The following is a 24,664-nucleotide window of genomic DNA, read 5'->3' as shown; positions in this document are numbered from 1 at the left end:
GCATTTTACTTGCGATGTTTTTAGAGCTGTTCGTCGTCACATTACATGATATACCTATACAGTTTAACCCCTTCATAAGAAACATGCGCTGGGCAGCGATTCTGGTCTTTTGTATGAGGTGTCTCTTAAATACGGGGGTACCGCGTACGCACTTTTTTTTTAGACCCCTTCTTCAACGTAGGCACACCGATGTCTCTTACATTAGTGTCCCTTATAAAGGGTTTTGACTGTATTGAAGCTTGCATGTGCTGTTTGCAAAATAGGGTTACAAGGTCAAATTTGTTTCTCCTCTCTACTGGCCCACTGAAGAATAGGGGGTAGTCATGATCGTCGAACTTGCCTGCTTGATGAGTATGTCGACCATGAGTATGTGGCAGCTGAGGGTGACCTCGGCATCAGACTTCTCCTCGCGGGGAGGCGCATCTTCGGGTAGGAAGCTAGGAAGCTGGTCGCAGTCCAGGCCAAGGCTACCAAGCATGGTACCTGCACACAATTGAGCGAGCATGAACGGCAAAACAGTTGCGTGCAGTGGCAGTAGCCTGTTGAGTACACTGACATGTACACAGCTGTATGTTTGTCGAGTAATGTTCATTGAGATAGCTCGCTGCATCTATTAGGTCAAGCTGCACGTTGAGCGATGACACACGCAATTTTCAGTATTCCACTCTGTAGTTTGGAAGCTCCCTCATTTATATCTTTAGTGGCCCTATCTCCTCAGTAGGGTTAAGATTCATGGTAAATGTCGGTTGGAAATGTTTGAGCAAAAACTTCTTCAGGGTTCATTACGTCTTCTGGCATTGAATCCTAGGCTTCATGCAGGCGCAAAGGCCACTGAGTCAAGAGAAACAATATTTGTTTCACGACAGTTTAAAAACACCCACAAGGCCTCCCTCCTCCAAGAAAAATCCCCGCCTAAGCATTTCGTACAGATGTTCAACTGGTGAAGCTAAAAATTGTGCTCCCATTGTTCATCTCTGGGTTAATCTTGACTGTTAATTAAATTATTTTTAACTTTACTTGCATCTGTCCAGCTCTCTTAATTGGTATTTGCTGCCAGCGTGTTCCCCAATTTGTATTTAGTGGAGCAGTGGTGAGACAATTTCTCCTTTTGTAGCACAAGCGTTTTTGCCTGTGGATAACTTCTGCATCTTTAGTAGACCAGTGGTGAGTAGTGAGCCTTGATTCCGTGGCACACACACACACACACACTAGGAGTTTGTTCACACGTAATAACGGAAGAGTTTTGGTTCTGCCTTGCAATATACAGCTTTGCCGTAATTTAAAGGTACAGTAATCATAAATACAGGATAAGCAGTAGCGAACTTTGAAACAAGCACAGACATTCTGACACCAGGTCACGTGGTTTCATTTATTTCCAGAACAACTGGTTCTAGCTGGTTTTCAGACGAAATGGTTTCATGTTCCCACTGCCAGGCTAAGTGGTTCCAGCTGGTTCAGTTTCGAGACTAACTGGTTCCCGTTGGTTCCATTTCCAGTCTGGGGTAGTTCCTGCTAGGGACCAACTGGAATCATTTGGTAACCTACTGGCTTCCAGCTGCAGCAAGGTGGTTCCAGTTGTGAAGATTTTAGGCGCACCCACTACCATTTTGTGGGCATTTTTGTCGCACTGCCACTCCCATTCCTTCTCTCGTGCTCTGGTGACGGCACCTGCCAATATATGGCGCCACACGTGGTGAAGACGCATGTTCTTGGTGCTGCGCATGCTGCAAGAGTCTGCGAGACCCAGTGATGTGCGTGCCGGGATGGTTCTCTTCTCCTTGGTCGGCGCTCGGCAAGACCATGCTTTCCTTCATATGCGTCTCCTTTGGGAATAGTCGTACTGTAGCCTGCCTAGGTGCTTAGCCATCCCCAGCGAACGTTTTTACGTGTGTGTTAGCTTCAGTACCTTACGACAAGCCAAACAGCAGTGCCTAGTGCTTGACGTGGTCTTACTGCGACAAGCCGCACTTGCCAAAGGCCTACGCGTACGAGGTTTGCCCTAACTCTCACTACCAGGCCCAGTGGCCATCGCGAGGGTCCGCACCATAGCCGTGAGGAACTTTTTCCCAATGAGCGTGTCAAAGGTCGCCGTTGCCAACTGCGACGTGCTTGTGGCGTCCCCTTTTTGGTGAATGTCCGCGTGAGGGAGCCTTTACTCCCCACGTCCCGGAAGCGGACATTATATTTTTGGTCGGGGTGGCGCCAAAGGCAATAAAGGGTTTGTGTGTGGCTGTTAACATCGAACACTGTCTGTTTTGCCACACCAAACGCTTAACTAGTTGAGCGCACGTGAAGCGGTGCGCCACATGTGAGCAGGCGACAAAAACGCGGCTCTGTGGCAGACCAAGCCTGAACCCGCAGCGATCTACCGTTACGATGAATTACGGTGAGTTACCACACAGTTGAAGCAAGATATAAATACATTTAAATATTTTCACCTGGGGTAAATAATGCAAAGATTTCTAGCAGGTAAAACTGGTGCATGGCGTACATGACCGTTGTTACAACGAAGTGAAAAAGAAAAATACTGCACACGCACCAGTGGTGTCCTGCCTCAGCGGATGAAACCTGGGTGTGAGACCAGTGACTTGGGCAGGTCCTTCCTTGGCAGTCGCATCACTTGCAGTGGGTGGTGCCCCAACTTGCACTCCGGATGCGAACATGGAGAAGAGCAGGTTCAGGGGCACCGGAACCTCCAGCATGGTCAGGATCTGTTCACCCATCCAGATCAACTCGAGACAATTATAAACGTAGCATGCAACAACAGTCCCATTTTGCACGCCACTGACTTCCCAAGGGAAAAAAACACGATGTGCCCAAAAAACCTCGATATAACAAATTATCCGTTACAATGAAGGAAAAATATTGTGATAAATACAATGTTATGAGCATATGTTTACAATGAATTTTCGGATATAACAAAGTTATTTTCATGTCAGATGTGACTTCATTATAATGAGACTTACAGTGTTATGTTTATACTGAATATCCGATTAAAACAAAGTTATCTTCGTTTCAGATGCAGCTTTCTTATAATGAAGTATGTGTTTTACAACATAGTATCAATCTTTTCTCATAAAACGATGAACATGATGAAAGATCGCAACCTCAATGAGGACATTATTGCAGGCTACTTCAGTAACCTGCTAGAATATTTCAGTAAGCTGCAAGCACCATAGCTTCCATTTGCAAAATACAGGTAATTACCCTCCTTGCCACCAGATTGTAGCGTGGTAGGAAGAACTGCTGCGTCAGCTCATATGTTAGCTTTTCCAGCAGCTACACTTTGAAGAGTTCAGTTAAAAATATTTACATAGGTGTAAACATAAACATACTGAAACAGGGCATGTGGGCCAGTTAATTCATAGATTCAGCAAAACTTAAAACTGCACGAAAAAGACAGGGTGGAAACAAGAACACAAACACACTTCGCTTCACGTTGTGGGGTCTCGGCGAGGCAAACGCGCGCACCGCCACGCCACGCTCTTGGAGTGACGGACACAGTGAACACGGTCGGTACCAACCACACCACACACATACATTTATTAACTAATTCAGACGACGATATCGTCCGCCGAATGATACATCAATTTTAATTAACACGCTACCATACAAACAACATAATGCAGTGACACACTAAACACACAATAACATGATACACACACACTAACACACCCAACACACTAACACATACCCAAGGCGGCGTCGCCAACGCCTGACTTTCCACGCGGGACCGCGGCGCGAAGCCCGCGGTGCCGAGCACCGGGGGCCCACGCGACAGACAACCGTCCGCGGCAGCCGCCACGCGCAGAAGAGACTCGCTCAACGCTCGCCCACCACCAAGGCCCGCCTTCCGCCAGGGGCCACCACCGGCGCTACCACTCTACCAACAGTGGTACTCAAAGCGAACACAACGCCATCTATTGCCCGGCGGTGGTCACCACCGAAACAAAGCCTTGGGGCAAGCCTTGGGGCAAGCAGACAACTTTACAGGGGGTTGTCAGCACCCCCACATTCCCCCAACCTAAATTAAACCATATCCCGAAATCAGAAATTAGCTACACAAGCTTTAACAAAAAAATGATATCGCACGACCATAATGTCCTTGCGCTACGACACCGCCGCTGGTCGACACTGCTGCACTGTCCGGCTAGACTTCACCTCTGTACCGGCCCCGCAACAGCAACGTTGCCGTCGGCGCGACGAACCGTCGCTAGCGCCGACACGTTTTCCAGTTGCGACCAGCACTCGCGAGGGCGCCGGACTGCAGGTAGTTGCGCAGGTCCCAGGCATCTCCATCGCCCGACCTCACGACCGCATTCCTGGCCAGCGACGCTGACGATGTGCAGGACAGCCGGCCGTGGATGACATCCCTCCCGCTGAATACATCAACAAAAAACAAAACTCGAAAGAAACAAAGGAGCGCGGCCTAGGGAGGGAGCTTCAGGCTTTTCGGCCACGTGGTACGGTGGTCAGTACTGCTAGCTAATACATCGGTGGCGGCCGAGACGCCCATCAAAATAAACAAAAATCACTTTTCCTAACTCGTGCTCACAAGAAAAAAAAAGTGAGGGAAGCAGAGCGCAACACCTCAACGCCACGATCCACCTAGTTGTGCCACGTGCGACAGGCGGCTGTGCAGAGCCTTAGGCCTAATGAGTCGCACGGCAACAACCGGCATCCACCCAGCACCCAGCCTAGGCGCAGAAGAGGCAGCCGCGAGGAGACGTCCACTCTGTGAGGTGGCCCTATCGCTCGCCGCACACAGCAGCTTACCGAGCGATCGGCGTCCACCGCCCCGGGCGGTGTCACGACGCCTCGGCGTCGAGCCGCAATACAAGTCAGCAACGACGCCCGGCTCCCTGAGCCCCAAGAGATAGAAGAAGCTATTTACAGAAAATCGGACCACCCACGAGGCTTTCGTACTCACTCGCTTCGGGCCTGGCCCACAAACCACGTGCTCTAGGCCTTGCTCACCCAAGGATGCGGACCGCATGGCTCTCGTCCTAATTCAACAACGTTTTTGAAAACTAACAACAACAAAAAAATAACAACACTTGCGAGCAAAAAAAAATAAATAAAAAGTCAACCTGCCGACCAATTGAAACACGTTACAAAACCAATCTCCTCGCTTCTCAACAAAGCACACCACCGACGCTAGCAAAGAAGTCACCCCTAGGCCTACTCTACTCCGGCTCTAACAAAATCCCTGTACTGAACCGCAAAATTGTCGTCCGACACTCCAAGAGCTCCACGTTGGGCAGCCAGTGTGGGGTCTCGGCGAGGCGAACGCGCGCACCGCCACGCCACGCTCTCGGAGTGAACGGACACAGTTGACACGATCGGTACCAAGCACACCACATAGATACATTTATTAACTAATTCAGACGACGATATCGTCCGCCGAATGATACATCAATTTTAATTAACACGCTACCATACAAACAACATAATGCAGTGACACACTAAACACACAATAACATGATACACACACACTAACACACCCAACACACTAACACATACCCAAGGCGGCGTCGCCAACGCCTGACTTTCCACGCGGGACCGCGGCGCGAAGCCCGCGGTGCCGAGCACCGGGGGCCCACGCGACAGACAACCGTCCGCGGCAGCCGCCACGCGCAGAAGAGACTCGCTCAACGCTCGCCCACCACCAAGGCCCGCCTTCCGCCAGGGGCCACCACCGGCGCTACCACTCTACCAACAGTGGTACTCAAAGCGAACACAACGCCATCTATCGCCCGGCGGTGGTCACCACCGAAACAAAGCCTTGGGGCAAGCACGTGCGCCACGCGGCGCAGACAACTTTACAGGGGGTTGTCAGCACCCCCACAACGTGTACACCTCTGTTCCAGTTTTCGTGCTGTCTTCTATGCGCATTTTTAAATTCTGCTGAAACTACAGACACACTCATGGGGAAGCACAATACGCTTATCAGTAAAAACATGCCCGTCGGTAAATATTCTTCTGAGCTTCCGGTTATCAAGTGAATACGACCATCAGCAAGGAAAAGCCTTGGCCTACGTGTAGCTATAAGCAAAGGCTAAGCCTAACATCTGATCACATAGCATACCTGTAGCCAGTACAGCGCTTGCTCCTGTACTTGCACAGTGGTATTCTCAAAGCGAGCAGTCAGGAATCCATACATCTGCTTGATGTTGAACCCCAAAGGGCTTAGGTCTGGATCTAGAACTTTGCTGCAAGGAAGAAATCCGTGAGTCAACAATACGAAATGGAGGGCGACTCTTCGCGGCCGCTGCAGAAAGTGCTGCCCATAACATGCGACGGTAAGACGCCCAGTACTCAGACATTCAAACGGGAGTAATAGGGGCTAAGTTATGCTAAGCAGCACTTTTGTTTCTGGCGTCTACGGTTTATTTCATATCGGGGCAATTTTCATTCAAATGCTTCCATCAGAGCCAACATTGCCTTTAGCAGCCAGATTTGCAGTGACATCATGCAGTTATCTCAATTACTCATTGTAGTCATACCAAAAAATAAATTAAAAAGATGTCACGTTTTCATCTATGAGTACTGCATATGCTTTGAGAAAAACATTGGCCATTGGTATGAAAACACTTGCTTCCGAGTGTCAGCTTTGTTTGCTCTACTACTCAAAACAGCTGAGGTTTAATAATAATAATTTCTGTGCCTCTACGCACCAACACCCCGATATGGCTAAGGCACACTATAGTGGGGCATCTCGGATAATTTTCGACCACCTGGGTTCTCTTAAGTGCACTTACAGCTAAGTACACAGGGGTTTTGGAAATTTCACACCCGCTGACAAGAACGAGGCTGGTGCAGCAGGACTCAAACCCACATACTCTGGCTTAGAAGTGCAACACGTTACCCCCTAAGCTAGCCCAATGAGTCACCGCTAAAATTTAGTAAATTTTTTTGTAAGACTTCTTTTCAACTCTTGTTTATTGGTAGCTCTGTAATTTAATTGCAAAGCAAATACAAAGAGTTTCACCAAAGCGTTCAAGCCCATGCATAGGCCGTCACAGATGCAATATCCAAATCTGGACTGTGCACATCCCATTTTATGATGAACCGACATACCTGAGAAGGATTTTGAGTTCGGAAAGTTCTTCCTCAGGTATTTCGAATCTGAAGGCTTCCATCCAATGTGGCATGATGTACTCCCACACCTGAATTGTAACGGTGAGCATATTTACTCAATCAGCGGGTTGATCGCAAACACATGCTTATGCAGCACAAAACAATGCTTATACCACACGGCTGTAACCTTGCGATGACATCTCTTTGTTTCGCAACTCAGATGGTACATTTCTAAAGGCAGACCAGACTTGAGCAGGCAGGTATGAAACCGCACATGCAACACTTGAGACCTCCATAACTACTGTGATGTAGTGGGTATCTGGCCACCCAGATGGTGATGTTTGCATGAAGTAGGCTCAAATTTAAAAATATGCAACAAAAGTACTGCCTAAAAAGCTGTTTAATATGTACTGCTCAATTGCTAATTGTACTGCTAAGTCTCTCTCTCTCTAAACTTAACTATAATAAAAAAAATGCGTGTAGAAAATGATTTTTTTTTTACTTTTAGGTCACGTGTTGAACCTTTTCACTACTGTGAGTATAGTTGTCATGAGATTTTATGATTCCTGACCTATGATGAATGTACATGTCATAAAGAATTAGTCCCTGACAGAACCAACGAAAACTATATTCGTCAAACTTTTGTTTCTTGATGCTCGATCGCTGCAATGGTCCATGCTGGGCTACTATTTTCGTGCCTCGGCTTTCATTTCATAGTATTTTTCCATTGCATGGCCATGCGGTTAAACCACTTTTGAGCTATATTTTAATGCAATTAACAAAATAAATAACCAAATTTAATTGAAATAATGGTACTATTTTATGCTAAAAAAAGATCTCCACAAATTGAGAAAAAATTTTCCCGGTAATTTTGGCAAGTTTTTATTCTTTCTTAGGGTTGATGGATCGCCGAGCTGTATAATAATACTGTACAATTCAGCAGACTACTGTTACCAATTAAGAACCATGCTCATCATACAATTTAGCGCACACAGTGCTAACACCAGCCCAGTAGAAAAAGAGGAATGTTAAGTCACAAGGCAATGCCACAGCAGCTTGCATTTCATTTTTTGCACACATCTAAATGCAGTACCTCAAGATGCCAGCTGATAAGCTGACAGATTAAGTGTAACAGTGCCTACTGGTGCATAGAAAGTGCTAATGCAGATGACAGTTTTCATTTTTTTTCTCCATTGGTCACTGCTTTCACAAAAACTAACAAGCAGAAACTAACAAGCAAAAACTAACAAGTGCTAATGCAGATGACAGTTTTCATTTTTTTTTCCATAGGTCACTGCTTTCACAAAAACTAAAAACTAACAAGCAGAACTAACAAGTGACATACTGTTATTGTTATGGTAAGGCATTGGCAAAAAAAAAGAAGCTTTAAAGATAGAACGCAGCATTAGTGCATGCTTATATAAAAGCTGTTTACATGTTGTACACGCATAGCTTTCTGGAAAGACGGAATACAGTGGCACAAACTTCAAAACAAAAGAAATCTGCCACTTACATCTCTGTTGATAATGTCATAGGGAACGAGGCAAAGGAGTGTCTTGAACCCCTCCTTTATTTGGTCAGTCTGGCACGGCCAGTTATCCCTGGCAAGAGAAACAACAAAAAGTCAGTGTCGATTAAACAGTAACCATGGCAGAAATGCATCAGTGGATGGAGCACCACCATTCTATCCAGTGGTGTTGTAGCACCATCCACTTGTTAAAAAGAGGTCTATACACGCGAACCTGCTTGGATTGCATTTGCTAGGAGAATTTAGTACATCTTGCCGTGAGCCACCTTGTGTGACCCACATTAACAGGCGTGTGAAATGTGTTGATGTTCCGAGATAATGTACACGAAGTAAAGGGCTAGAAGGGCTATTTTCGTGTTGCGTCTTCATGGCATTGTTGTTTACTAGAACCATGTAGCTGTAAATAACCAAGAAACCAGGACAAACCACGGTGAGAGGAGATGGGCACTAGTGCTTAAATGAAGAATCAAGTCCCTCAGAACCCCTCATGCCGATTTTTTCTGTCAGCTCTGCTATTACGTGGTTTCTGTTATCCCGCCTACTGATCGTTCTACCAGACAAACAGTTCACACGACTGAGGCAGACAGTACGAAAGCCAGGGAAACCAGAACGCAGGATTCTCCATTTATACTGAAGGTATGAATACTCACCAATGCCCTCCAACTTGAGCGTACTCCGCGGGGTGAGGCAGGAGACAGGACACGAAAACATCGAAGTGGGTGCGCGCAATGTCCATCAGCCAGCCGTGGATGTACTGCAATGACATCGGTAAGACCATATGCTTCAGTGCTATCCTCACTGTGAAGAAGTTGCATCTGACACAAAGAATGCCAGTTGCAGCGAAAGCTCGAAGAGCGACATTTCTATAGCCTAGGCAAACTCTCTTGGGGCTACTAGTACAAGCACGTTTGCAAGGTACCCCCAACTCCATTAATTGATTTGGTGACCTATCACGATGAAGAGTTATGCGAAGGTCCTTTGTAACGGGGTGCAAGCACTCAACGAACCCCTCGTTATGCAATTCGTATTGTTTGATGCCTGGTTATGCAACTCGTGTTCGGTGACACCAGGTTGTTATTTTACACTTATTACCATGTTATATTGCATATGTTAGCATGCTGCCTCCACGAGGTAACGCTTGCGTAAGGTTTTTGTGCACAGGGGTTTCGAGCACTGGCATGGCTCAGCTGTAGAATACTGGGCTGGCACGAAGCGGACCCAAGTTTGGCCCCCCTTCTATCCCGGATATCTTTTTTTCGTTATTTGATTTTTTTTTCTTTCTTATTTCATGCGTTAGCGGTTACGGACACCGGTGGCGATGGACAACTACAGCACCCTTGTTGTGATCTCTGAACAGCTTACGCTGCAAAATAGGTTCACTATATTAAAGAATTCATTTTAAACATATGTTCGTAATTCAGTATGAACAATGCATGATGGCAACACTTCATTTACTTCGACAAATCATTACATTCATCTTCTATACATGGAGGTATGACTTTATTCAGCCCTGCTGGGTCAATCAAGTTCATGTAATACTTTACATAGGTTGGGTATTGCCTGCATTGCTGGAGGAAATGCTCAGAACATTATTTTTGCCTTGTGTCACTACCACGAAAAGAAATCAGCGAAGTATACTTGACAAGATGAAATGAGGCTGAATTTATCTTGAACGCAACATAACAAGTCTAGCTTGAAACAAAAGGAATATTTCATCACCTAGTGGCTATCACCAGCAGTAGTAGACGAAGCCTATTCAAAGAATCTGTTTTGTGTACCTATGCCATTGTCTCAGGACAAAAACATATAAACATGCAAAGACTTGAATGATTCCTTTGGGCATGGTCAACTCACGATATAGCAACTTACACTAGTCCAGGCTTATGAAAAATCGACTTCGGTTTTTATCAAGTAAACAAACGCACTAATCTGGTATAGTATGCAAGCGGCAGATTATTTCACCAAGCAGCACAAACCAACCTAAAAGAACAACTAGTAAAGCAGCTGCATACTTACTTCCGTCTTAAGCCTTTCTAGCGAATTTCCTGTTTGATCTGCAATGACAAATTTTCAAAATTTTACAAATCGCATGCAAACATTGGCCTATAGGATGCGCACCATCGGGCAGGCAAGCAGTGTAGTGGAACCACTGGAAGAGCATTCCCAGGAGGCGGCCAAGGGTTTCCTGTATGAAGTAGACCAGCAAAACTTAAATCTAGAAACATTTATACAGTATTCAAAAAAAAAAAAAGGCCACCAGGACTGCGTGGAACGCGCAGAATAGTCCCAGCGAAAGCTGGAAGAGCGGCCTTTCAGAGGCTTTTTTTAAACACCATTTGGGTAACTGCTACACACACACTTGCAGGGTACCTACTGCACCCTAAATCATCATAATTTTTGTGTAGTAAGAAGGCATTCACTATGCCATCCTTCGTAGAAGTGTGGTACTCGCTACACCCTTGCAAGCAATTCTGAGCAATTTTTTTCATGCTGTGGCTGACGACGATGAAGAATTACGCCTAGCGCTATTATAATGGGGTCGTACCATTGAACGACCCACTCGCTACGCAATTCACACTGTGACGCATGGCTGTTCCTTTGCTGTTCTAAATGCCCTAATACACACATAACGGGATTCCTTTCCCGACATGAAGCCTGCCTATGGTCAGTTTGCAACGGAGTTCCGAGCACCAGCACAGCTCAGTGGTAGAATACTGGACTGGCACGCAGAGGACCCGGGTACGAATCTCATTGTGTCCTTGGTGTATTTTATTTACTTAGTTTTTTTTTTCTAATTTTGTGCGATAGTGGTTGCGGACACCGCCGACGGCGGCGGACAACTACGGCGCATGCGACCCTTGTATCTCAAAACAGCTTTCGCTGTAAAACTTGATACCATTTCTATGACAAATAATGGCACTATGTGCCAGGAAGAAGGTGATACATATATTCTGACGGGGTTGTGACAATATAGCATATTCGAATTCCATTTACACCATGCATTTATATATATTATGTGAATTCCATATTATTCCTGCCAACTTTAATTTTGTCACTCTATCTGACTCCATGCCTTCCTAAACTGCATATCTCATCTGATCACATGCATTTTGCCATTATAAGTGACCATGGGTTATCTGTCCCATGCACCATGTGGACAGTCCAGGTCCATTTTCTACTCTTAAAGACTACCGAGATAACGGCTAACTCCGGTTTCACTATGAATACTGCAATGCACTTTGCTTAACCAATGCTCAGTGCTTAAGAAATATGACTTCCTTGATGGTACATCGAGCAGTTATTTCTTGATACTTTCTGCGGTAACTGCCACAAACGTTATATAAAAATTGAGGCCCCCTGGACGTCTAATAATTAGCTTAAAATACACCTTCCGAAGAAGAAGAATGCTGCTGCAGTGACTAAACATTTACTGTTGACACATGTTCTACACTAAAGGCTTGAGAAGGTATAACTACATATACCACTTAGCTTTTAACACATCAGCGTTTGTAGAGTTGAAGTGGCAAAAAGTGTCCGAGCTGGCGTGAAGCCAACCAATTCTTTGTGAGAATCTTACTCTATCTATCCATGTAACACTATCACTGTTGGGTGATGCTACATACTGTTTGCTAGGGCTGCCTATCACATTAATTAGAAATAGTTATATAAAGATAGTAATTAGAGATAATAAATGGTAATGCTTACTCATTTCTCTCAATTACATTTTGCAGAATTCCACTATTTTATGGTATTTCACAGTTGTTTCTCAAAAAACGCCGCAGTTCTGTTCAGCCATCAACTTGTACAACACTCGTCAAACGCAGCAACGAAAAAATTCAGAGCCCTTCTGCTGCCGCTGTGAAGATGGAAGCCAGGACAGCTGTGACTATAGTTAGACTGGTACAGTGAATATTGCCATTTTGAATTTATGTATCATCATTATTGATATAATAAGCAAATAAAGAGAGATGCACTCAAATATTCTGGAGGTACTCTTGCATGTGATATATATTCTCTCGTCAACGGCATCTAACGGCAGCCTTGAAATGAAATGCTGCCGTACATAAAAAAACCCATTGTTTCAAAAGCACAAAACGGCATGAAGTTCATTTCTTTAGCCAAGTAATTATGTCTTTAAGAAAAGATTACTACCTTCATTCTGCCATTTCAGGGATATCATAATTTTAATGCTGACTTCCATGCCATGCCCATATTGTTTTTCAATGCGAAAATGCCGGATTAGCCTAGTTAATCGATTCAGCAAAAATTGTCCTACATTCCTTTTTTTCTGTGAACACAATCCACCAGAATCGAGCTAAATACAGCTTTGCTTTTAAACTTATGAAAGTGTGTCAAACAAATTACGGGAGGCGTGTTGTCTTCGGGTGTGCAGAGGCCAACCAAGAGCCAGACGCCATAGCGGCTCAGCAATTGTCGCTCTTCCTGGGCCATGCATTCCAGCGATTCCTCGGGACCCTCTGAGAGTAGGCCACCCAAGCGTGAGTGGCGATCGGTCGTCGATTCCTTTCCCGGTATGCCGCCTTTGTCTGATGTGGGCTGGGCCTCCTTTAGAAGACTGCATCACAAGTGGAGGAGTGTGAATACAAGGTCTTCAGAGAAAGTTTATCTGATTAACAATCAGCTTTTGCATCTTCTTTGAGCTTGAGCGATAAATTAGTGAATTGCAAACTGCGAAGCACAGAGCTAATCGTTCAAGTGTCATAATATAAGATCATAATGATAGAGAACTTGATACTATTTCTCCCTATTAACCTTCTTTCATAAGAGATCTCTATGCTATCCAAGGTATGTATATAAGCGTGCCGATGAAGAAATGTAGCCAGTCATTTAGGCCAGGCTCAGACCTTTGCAACATCACAACCACCACCACCACCTTGAACAGGGAATGTTGCTCGTGTGTTTTGACGAGCGCACTTGTCTTTGTCAAGGCCGCAACTCATTGGCAAGGTTGTTGCCTTGACAAAGATGCATCCACTAGTCAGAACAATGGCTATAGCAGCCTGCCATGTTCAACAATTTCTCATCATTTCGCGTCTATCCTCCTGTGAACATTTGTCTTGTTTGTAAGCATGCTGGTTACACCAGAAATGCTGTTGCTGCATTTGCCAACTCATGTGCTAATGGCTCAAACTGAAATCCCATATCAATGTGTGATCCATGGTTTGGTCTGAATAACCATGGCAGTATTTCATTTCTAAGCGTGCACTACTCATTGACTCAAAACACAAAAATTAGGGCTGGGTATTGCATGTACTCTTGTTTCCAGCATCTATAACTTGTGTCATAGTGGCATAACTTCGACTCTTAACACTTACATTATGGTTATCATTAGCTTTAGTGGCGAGATTTGAAGCAACATGACACAATTGTCACGAGCAACTGCTCATATCAGGCACTGCACTAAAAAAAATGATGGGATTTTATACGTGAGCACTACATCCAGTCACTTGTTCATTATACCGCATTACAACACGTGGAGAAAGCCTATGAGCTTTGTGGCTGTTGAACCCGACCTGACAATGGCCTCAACGAAGTAGAGCTGTGTCTCACGATCCATGCTCCAGGGGCTCGGGATGGGTCGCAGAGCCACGTGTTGGCTGGCACGCTCATTGTTGCCGGCGTGCTTTCCCTGGAAGCACTGGCCACAGTAGCGAATGGGCCGGTTGCCGTTGAAACTGGCACACTCCATGGAGAAGCAGGTCACGCTGGCCGACTTCTCACGACCACTGCAGTTCTGCGTACGGGGAAGGCCTTTTACGTTTGAGTTGGATGTTAGCCATAACATGCCGTACTTCACATAATCTAGCACAGTGCTACGACGAGATTAATAACTGGCCAAACAAGAGATTCATAGAGAAGTAAGCAAGTTGAGAATCTGAGCTCTGAGCACGAGCTTGAGTACATCTAGATACCTAATGGTTCTGCTTGTATACATGCATCGTATGAACAGCCTTCCTTGTCTTTGTTTCTCGACACGTAACAATACAGTACCATCTCGTCCATATTGTTTTACTGCGAACAACTGTGCAAACCAAAGCAATAATAATAATTGTTAGCGTTTTGTGCACAAAAATCAAAATATGACTACGAGGCGCACAACAGTCGGGGGCTCCCGATGTTTTGGCTTCCTGGGTCTTTTTTAACGGCTACCTATATATATATATATGTACATGGGCCTCAGGCGTTTTCGCCTCCATCGAAAATGCTACCTCTACAGTTGAAATCAAACCTGACACCCCTGGGTCAGCAGCAGAGCACTGTAACTACGGTACCATTGCGGCGGCCATGCAAACAAAAGTGGTCCGTTAAATGGAAAAGCATTGATGAAAGTTGCATTGATATTTACAATCTCCCACATAGATGCTGGAGCACATTATATTCTATCTGTGCGGCAAGTGTAAACAGCATGTGTAATGTGTTTAAGTTAAACGAAATAAAAGGAACACACCTAATTGTTTGCTGTCGAGAAGTAGCAGATTGGCTTCTGTTAGTTTTTCTTTTCCAGAATACTTTTTTACCCAGTTCAAATGACAGTCAATAATAAGAATAATCATAATAATAAAAAGAGCAGGCACCACGTGTTTAAACCAGTTGACATTCTGCATTTGAGTTTAGGCACTTGAGCACATTTTTCAATACTCGTGATTCCTTTCATTATATTCTGTTCACATAATTGCGTTGAAACCTTATCAAGAGAAAGGCCTCTTTTCCAGGTCAGACATGTCTCTCACTTACATTTTGTGCCACTGCACAACATGCACGCACGCATAATTTACTATTAGAATCCAGATGCATTGTGTGACATGCACCACATGTATTAATGAGAACTATCAGACTGCTAGTTGTCTGCTAATTCTAATATTATGTCTAACAAACAAAAACAGGCCCTTAAAATTCCCCTTTTTTCCTTCATGCCCTGCATGTATAATTTATTTTTCAAATAAAGATGCAATGCGGGAAAAATTTTAGCAATTAAAATTAATTTTCAAAACTTTCACCAGTTTCTCTTGGAGGTAAAGGTTAACTGTGCCCCTATTTCATTCCCTTTTCTCTTGCAATATGCATAGCTAACCTTATTTTCACAGTGAAGAGAAATTTCCTGCATCGGCAGTAGTACATCCATCAGGTGGTTTGGGCCGTGTTCCCGACGGATCTGGTCGGCGCACCCCTGACACACGAACAGGGGTGGTGGCCGCTCCCCCGATGCAATGGCAATGGAGTGATCGAGGCACATCTGTTCACAGAAAAAATGTGGCGCCAGTAATGCACTGTCCAAACATGCAGTTTGGTACTGTGCTTTACCCTAATGTGTAGTACGTTTATCCTACTTCACTGTGCCTCACCGTGCAGAGAGAAAGAGAAATAGAGAGATATAAAAAGAGAAAGACAGTAATAAAGAGAGAGTAAAATTGAGAAAGAGAGGCATAAAAGATAGAGAGAAAAATAAAAGCAGCAAAGAGATAAATGGAAACAAACAGGAAAGTGATGAAAAAATAACAGAGCAAGCTAGAAAGAAAATAAAGATAGAATAGAAATAAAGATTGAGAGAAAAGAAACAGAGAGGGAAAGAGAAAGCATACCATAGCCAGGCATACTAAAGTTTAGCAAGGAGGTGGGAAAAGAAAGTAAGGGTGAGGAGGATGATGAAAAGATGAAGCAAAGCATAGGCATGCACGGTATAGTATAGCAATGGGTATCATGTATAGTATAGTATAAATATGGGTGGGAAAGAGAGGTGTGGGAGGGGAAGAAAGGGTGGTAAATAGGACAGCCATGTATAGTAAGAGCTGTGAGAAGGGAGTGCGGGTGAGAGGGAGGTAAAGGAGGAACGAACGCAACCGGCTCTGTCGATTCCTCGGTCCTTGCACCGCTAGTGTGCGGCTTCCCCAATTTTTTTTCATGGCACAAATTTCAGCTCTGGGTAAACGCGCGGCATGGCTCTGACAAACACCGCACGTTCACCCGAAAATGACGGTATACCGACTTACCCAAATCACCGCATTAGTACAAATTTCAGGTGATACAAATTATTCAGGCGACCCTGCAAAATTCGTATCGACGAGGCTTTAGTGTACTACATAAAAGTTCTGACCACAACCACAACAAAGATTTTTGTTTGTGCATTGAAAACAATGTCAAAATCAAACACGTCTGTTCTCCAAGACTCGTGAAGTTGTAATGTTCATCAGTCCTTTCTCACAGAACATCAAAAGATATGTTGGCTGACAATTCCAGTACTATGTAGAAAGAGTAGCTCCTCACCTTGTAGGCTTCCTTGTTTTCTATGCTAACACAACTCTCCCGTTGACACATCAGTGGCTTCCAGCCTGGGGAAAAACATTCAATGCATTCTCAGATTATCTGTGTAAGTCATGTTTACATCCAAATGCCTACTAGGGATGACAGACTAGCGATTCTATTGAAATTAGGTTCATAAAAAGCACCGTTATAGTGATGGAAAGTATTTACAAAATTATAAATGACAGTATTCTGTTCATTGAGTGTGATGCTGAGCTACATAGCAAAGTACATACATCAAGGAAAATCACGATGTTTTACCAACTAATAAACTTATTCATTGCAGTAATTTGTACACCTTTCAAGGTAAAGCCTTAATTATATATGATCGAACATGCTTGCAGTAAACAAGAGAACAAATATGCAATGAACCTTCCTTTCACTTTCATTAACGTACTGTAGTAGTCCCGAGGCTTATTGTGCACTTCTAAGTGCTCACCTTTACATGCCTAGGCAAAAAGAATGATTTTGTTCACTGATCAGTGGCTCATTTGCCTGTCACAAAAAGCTTATCTGTGTCTTGGCCAGCAGAACTTACAGCCACTCTGTCTTTTCCTCATTTTAGCCACACACACTTCTCATTCCATGGCGAACATGAGGAACGCCAATCACCAATCATGATGCGACATCATGCAAATATTCTGCGAAACAAAGATTGTGGGAGCGGGCATCAATGCACGATGACGAAGTTCAGCAAAAGAAGAAAGCGTGTGTCAAAATTCTACAATGTATGCAGCGATTCTCGACATCAGTGTCCCCCGAAAATAATGTACCTAAATGACACCGAGTTTTTCTTTGCGCAACATCGGACTTGTGCAAAGGCATCGCATCCCTTTCGTCAAGAACCTAGTCCCGGTGGGAAGTGATAGATGGAAACATAACATGCTATAGAAGTTGCATGCACACGAATGAGTGCCTCAGACAAGCTGGCAAACATTTTGGAAGCTGAAGCTATCTTCATCAAATGTTCCCCATCAACACTGGCATGCTAGGATTGAAAGGCTTAGTCATTTACATCACATCACAAGGTATCAGTGCAGTTACTTGTCATCTGAAATAGAAACTGGAGAAGGCGTCATTCAGGTTTCTTCTTTTAGCGATGCAAGTACCAACAGTTGTGATGTCAATGACTAATTCTTTCAAAGCTAACACGCCAATGATGTTGACTCACTTTTCGTGGGAATGGGTTCCGCTATCAAAATATAAGCTAGTTTGTTTATAGACTTCTTCTTTCCAATCTGCGGTCATCAGTGTTTAACAGTGCGCTGCATACATTGGAGAGCTTCGACAAAGGCGTACAGCAAAGAGACATCTTACCAATGGGGCAAGATCCTGACAGGGTGTTAAACGGGGAGGCAGAGGCCAGGGTGAGACAAGAGGATCACCACAGGACACAGAAGAAGAGAAAGACACACATACACACAGCTGAATGGAATACAAACACACACAGCACTCTCTTTAATTTTTCTTTAATTTACCTATTAAACAGTAGAACTGACAAAAGGGTACGACATTCTCAAAACTCGAACATTGAAGCTTGCTGCAAAATGAACAACTGCTTTAGAATTAGAGTCACAAGGGGTTACAAATGTGCCACTTATACATAACTTACAGCCATTTCAGGCATGTTTTACAAATACACTACGGACTTGTATGAAAATTATTTTTTTTACATTATTTCCGTAAGCTCATGGCACGTTTATACTCTGCTTGCTGAACTACTTTCAACCCCAATTAGGTACTTTTTTAGAATTCATCCTAGCACCCTTCATTAGCTGGTGTTCTGGAAGGAAACAGCTACTGCTGACCACAGTACAAAACAATAAGTGCTGCACTGAGCTAACGCCATTAAAAATTAATATTAAAACAACCTTTACCAAATTGTTTCTACTGCATGATGCCATCAATTTTTAAAATAGACATGTCGGGCATACGTTTTTTTTTACCTGTACAGACTTTGCAAGGTTACTAGCAACGTAAAATTACAAGGTTACTAGCAACGTTACTAGAACAATAAAAATGTTCCGTCACGAAATTTACACATATTTATATAGCCTTCATTTGTTACTTTAAGGCCCACACAATATTTATGCAGTCCAATTCTTTTTTTTTTTGTCCCATGTATTCGAAGAACAAGAGCACATTTTGCATATGTTACATACATATAACGCAGTTATAAAGAATTATGCTGATAATCTGAACGATTGTAATTAGTATTCCAAAGTAATGCTATTCTACTAAAGCATAATCATTATTATATTGTTACTCGGCGAGCAGATAGGAATAATGTATACGAGTCAAGACCCGTATAATGTGCACTACCACGTTCATTACAACTACTCCTCGAACCATTCGTCCATGCCTTTGAAACAAGATTCGTACTATTTTCACTAAACGTAAACCCCAATGACTACTTTGAATATCTAAACTACCAAACAATCCCATGCCAAAGCTTGATGCTACTAAGCTGGAACATGAGGGTTTATGCAGCAGTAAGCAAGATGAAGGTAGTATAGTCACACTCATTGGGAGCCAGAACATCGATGTTCGTGGTCAAAGTGGCTTCCAGACTGTTGGCACTCCAACATGAAAAATCAGTACACACGAACTATGATACAATAGGCATTACAGGGTAATGCCAGTAGTTGACTTTAGTAGGGTTTGCAATTTTTTTGTATGCCAGCACCGTCACGTAGGAGCCCCCTTCAACAACAGGCACCAGTGTTTCAGCTCGCATTGAACACGACTGCACACAATGCAGCTGGCCGTGAGCAAGGATTCAAATGCTTTGAACAAAGCTAGACATTTAGTATTGATAGGTACTTCCATTCTGCATGCAGCCACAGCATCAAGCTTCTCGAGCATGACTATCAATTATAACATCCATGAGTACATACAATTTTCGGAATGTGATGTTTCTTTGGTAATGTATTAGGAAACCTAGATCTGTGTCGGCATTTTTCGTCACGGAGAATTTATGAATAGAGCTTACTTAAGGCAGTCCTAAATTTAGAATACGAAATGAAGTGAAAGGTTAGCTGCTCTTACCTGCGATGTGACCCTAAGTGTAATCCCCAAGCATTGCACAGTGGGCAAAAAGAAATTACAGCAGCTTTCACCTTAAACACATGCTGTGAGCTAGTCTACGCGAGGACAGAAGAATGTGTTCACTACGCTAAGTGCATTCATCGACAGTTTCCCTTGGTGCACCAAACTCGCTATTGAAAGTGCAAAATCAATAACGTGACCTGAGGGAGGCATTCTGAAAGTCACTTTTTTAATGTGCCTTGACCAAAACAATATTTGCACGAGTTCGGTCTAGTGGTTTGACAATGATGTGTGGTGCTGCCATAAAAATGTGGAACGCTTCGAGTGCAAGAAGTACTAAAACGAAGATTTCTTAGCGGTAGGGTTTGGTAGGGCAGATGTCACCACTGCTGTGACGAGCTGTGTTCCAGTTGTCAGCGTTCTTTTGCGTGTTCACGAAAGCAATGCAGCTTTTCTGATATGGACACATTGGGAGCTTTCATGGCATGCATTTATGGTAGCATGCGAATTGAAAGACGGGTGCAGAAAATGCAGGACATGGAGACACAGAAGCATGCGGCAGCAATCCCGACACAGGGGCACTCACAGGCAACTCGTGCACATTCCGACACGAGATGTTGCACGGGATGAAGACCGGCGAGCGCGAGGCTAGACCGTGCAGGAGTCGGGCGTGCAACTGAGGGGCGTGGCGAACCTGAGTGCCTGATTGAGAACCCTTTCTTGTCCCTCAGCATGGGGTTCAGAGTGGGCCAGTAGTGGAAGAACATTTCCACCGCTGGGTGCCGTGCCTTGGCCGTGCCATGGGCGATCACGCACAGCAAGTCCTGCGTCACAACTTGCTCAGTCACTCTCGCGATTGTTTGGAACACTGGCCACAAACAAAGGTAAGGCACCTCAGATAACCTAGGTTGTCTTTAAAAAAATTTTTGAATTTGTCGCGCACGAGCAGAGTTGCAGATGGTTGTCGCACACTGTAGTTGCTTTCTATCTTCCCTTGACCCGACTAATGCATTGGAAGCTAAGCATTGAGAGACGGCATAGGGGAAAGAAGTTACATTACACACGCGTTATGACCATGAGCACTTGTGTCCTTTTTTTCTTCTTCGAATGCCCACTTTACTCTTTGTGTGATTGTGAGCGCGGGTGGGCACATTGTAACCTCCCATGGCAGTCGCAGTAACTACGAAGCTCGTGATGCTTAGATCAGTCAATGGCTGTGAATTTGGGTGTATGGCATTATTTGAAGAAAGAAAAAACAATTGGTCACTGCATTTGAGAATTCATAATAAATTCCAGGCTACATGCAGTGCTATAATGTATGAACCACATGTTCTCAGGAGCTTCGACTACTTATCGGGAGCATTTTCCGACTATGCTGAAAAAATGTTGTACAACCCCTTTAAAGAGTTATTTAAATGACCGCACGCAGTAGTGTGATCGAACTTATTTAATATGGACCTATAACCTTGGATAGAGCAGGTGAGATAGAAGCATGCCTTATGTGTGTGTTTGACTTCCATTCCTCCAGCTATATCTGAAGTTACGGTACAAATTGTACCGAGACGGTACCGAGATTGCGTGATTTTGATAACCTGTAATCTTTAATTTACGGCCGCGGCGCCCTTTAGTAGAGCTTTGAAAGCAAGCAAAAGGAAAAGTACCACTTGCCTTGACAATGTCTCGTTTGAGGCTCATGAGACATTCCAGCAACTGCGTCTGGTATGCTGCCAAAGAACAAAGCCAGATAGAGCAAAATGGCATTGTGCAGGAAGGTGTGACAAACAACTAAATTTGCTTCTTAGGCTAAGTTTCTTCATAAAAAGAACAGAAGAGCTCCTTTAGTTGCTTTGGAAAAAATTATATAGTAATTCTACTTCCCACACACTTCCCACATGCCAAACAAATCAAAATTAATATTATTGTCTCTAAGAAAAGACCCAGAGAAAGCACAAATTCATGAATGACTCATAAAAATTATTTCTCATCACCGTTAACATTTAAATTTTAATGAGTGCCCCTAATTTGAGTTCATATCATCGACTGTCACCATCGCAGTATCAACACCTTAATTCTTATGTGTTTCTTATTGAAATTAGATCACATCTTGTCTTATTGACATTATAGCTTCCATTTTGTTCTTGCGGAGTGATAATTACAAGGCAAAGTTTTTCGTGGCCCCGCCTATGGGATGTGAACCACTGCAGTCAAACATAGAAAACAAGCAAGATAAAATTTGCAGCAATGCAGGTTATTCCAACGAGAACACATCTTTGCCATCTTGTGAGAAGGTTACATATGCAAGTTGGGTTTTCAACTTGCGAAACACTATATTTACTGGTAGAGTGTTCAAAGGTGTCCACGTGCACTTCAACACCTTTGGATAAAAAAAGGCCTATTAACACAAACAAGTGCAAAAAAAAAGTAGCAGGAGCACATGCACCTTTGCACCCATTTCTAAACCTATTTAATTGAACTGGTAAAGTACGATTTCTGCAGACTGCATAAAGGCTCGAAGTTCATGAAGAGAGATTCACGCTGTCAACACTCTCGCACCAAGCCTTAACGATACGCAAGTGTGTACTGACCCACATTCTCCGTGTACTGGAATACCATCATAATTACTGCAGATGTAGACATGTTGGCATAATTAAGGGCATCCACATCCACTGGGTTGGCTGCAAATAAAAAGAAAGACAACAGGGCGTATCAAAACCTCATCTTCTCGTAAATTGTGTACATTCTTCCGTGACTGCCACGGGCATGCCTAGCGTGGCCAAAATTAAGAAACGCGCGGTCAACAACCAAGAGTTGAGTGCTTGCTGACCCCAACACACAGGGGGCAAGTTGACCTTTATCATTTGAAGCACATACCACACACAGTTCAGAACTCTCAGCTGAAGCCTACTCGTCAGAACAAATCCCCTGCAATAGGCGATTTCAATTTCAAAGGGAAGTAACGGGCACCCACAAGAAACAACAGTAAGAAAATTCACTAGTGGTTTATCTCAATTTATACACAAACAAATTAATCTACAATATATAATATCAATCAAATCAATCAATCAGTCAATTTTTTTATGAACTTCGGGCTGAATGCTGCTCTAGGCAGCTTGACTGTATCCCCTCAAGACAATTACATTTGCACCACATGGCATTCAAAGCACAAGCATGCATATCAGATTATATGGCCGATGAGTACACATGAATAATAGCGTAACAATATTTCAGGAGGGATCGAACCAAGGAATAAACACAGCACACAGAGAGTTACAGAAGGATGCAGCCAACATTCGAAGAATTCGTGGTTTAACTCACTGATGGTGTAAGGTAGCAGATGATTGCAGAGCATGTCTACAATGTCCTTGTGCAAGGACGTCGGAAACAAGGCCATCGATGAGGCCACAATGTAAGGCAGCGTGTCCATATATTCGTGCTCCAAGAATGGCACTAGGCACGCCAGAGTGTTTAGGATCGTGTATCCGAGAGCTGTGGAAAATAAATAAACACGGCACATGCACATATAGAACGGGACTAAGTTTAGTTGGCTTATTACACACACAGAAAAGTGTCGATCTGAACTTAGAGAGAAGAAAGGGGTAGTTTGTTGTAATAGCGTAACCTGAGCTAAAAGAAGACTTTTCGATGCAAAGCTATGATCAAAGAACCCCTTCGGTTAAGACGGAACAGCTGCATGAGTCTTCCCTCGTATGTGCAGTGGCCACTACATATTTTATGACTGCATAAAATTTGCGGAGCGAAAAATTCAAATTAGCATAACATAGAAATGGAAACGTGTAGCAGGAAAGTGGAGCCAAAACCTGCATCATCCTTAAATGACTTGTCTGCTTTATGTTCTCCACGTACATTAGCAGGAAAAAGATGCTTGCTTTCTTTTTTACGAGTGGGTTTACACTTTGATATGTCTTATGCCTGAATCACCTGTAAACTTCAAAGAACAGATCAGATCATTAGCAGATCATTGAGCAGATCATTAAAAAAATATACGTCTGTTATAATGTGCTGGGCATTGTACTCCTGACATAACTGTCAAGTGTACTATACAGATGCATCAATAACGAAAAAAAAATTGCTTTTTGTCTAAAAGATTCCTGCCAAATTTTAAAAAATCGGCCATTTCACATACATGCAGAAGGTCGACTCTGCTGGCACATAAACAAAAAATTACGAACTCCAACTCAAACCTTCGAATCCAGAATCCGAAATCTGTGTTTCATCATTCTCAAAACTAAATCAACACAAGCACTTATCTTGCACTTTTAGTAAGCTAAAGCTCACCAATGAATACACAATCTACAGCCCACACAAACGTCGAAACAGCTGTGAACAATACAAAAACTAAGAGACATTATCATCAGCGCTTGCAACACACAACACCTCTGCCATTCCAGTCAACGAGCTGTCCAATAATGCCTGTGTTGATAGTCTGGCTGGATTTCTCACCATGAGCTCCCGACTGGATGACAGGAACCGCATCCACTAATTGCACGATGGCGTGATAGAGAGCCTTGTAGTCCAGACTTGGAAACAGTGTTGTTCTGGCATGGTCCTTCTCGTGACAACGGATCATGTCAAGAGGAATACTGGGTACATCTTTGAGGACACTGCGAAATGCATTTGCAAGAATACAGAACCTTAGTTGTTTTTCTTTTTTGCACATGCACACATTTA

At 43.7% G+C, this 24,664-nt stretch overlaps 1 protein-coding gene across 1 annotated transcript; it reads right to left on the bottom strand.

Moving 5' to 3' along the window:
* Positions 1 to 340: 340 nt before the first annotated feature.
* LOC142795941 (protein unc-79 homolog) lies at positions 341 to 24,601 on the bottom strand (the record flags this gene model as incomplete). The annotated part of the gene is made up of 18 exons (XM_075886161.1): positions 24,437 to 24,601; positions 23,291 to 23,461; positions 22,561 to 22,650; positions 21,644 to 21,699; positions 20,670 to 20,799; positions 18,245 to 18,259; positions 16,892 to 16,956; positions 15,702 to 15,863; positions 14,143 to 14,363; positions 12,974 to 13,184; positions 10,727 to 10,793; positions 10,625 to 10,662; positions 9,259 to 9,362; positions 8,594 to 8,681; positions 7,081 to 7,169; positions 6,089 to 6,212; positions 2,540 to 2,711; positions 341 to 483 (listed from the first exon to the last, which is right to left on the bottom strand). Coding segments are annotated over exons 1-18 (2,073 nt in total), but the record flags the coding sequence as incomplete, so codon positions are not given.
* Between the last annotated feature and the right edge of the window lie 63 nt (positions 24,602 to 24,664).

This window comes from Rhipicephalus microplus, unplaced genomic scaffold (genome assembly GCF_043290135.1).
Source record: "Rhipicephalus microplus isolate Deutch F79 unplaced genomic scaffold, USDA_Rmic scaffold_961, whole genome shotgun sequence".
NCBI lineage: Eukaryota > Metazoa > Arthropoda > Arachnida > Ixodida > Ixodidae > Rhipicephalus > Rhipicephalus microplus.
Note: the sequence above shows the minus strand (reverse complement) of the source record. Positions and strands in the feature narration are given on the sequence as shown.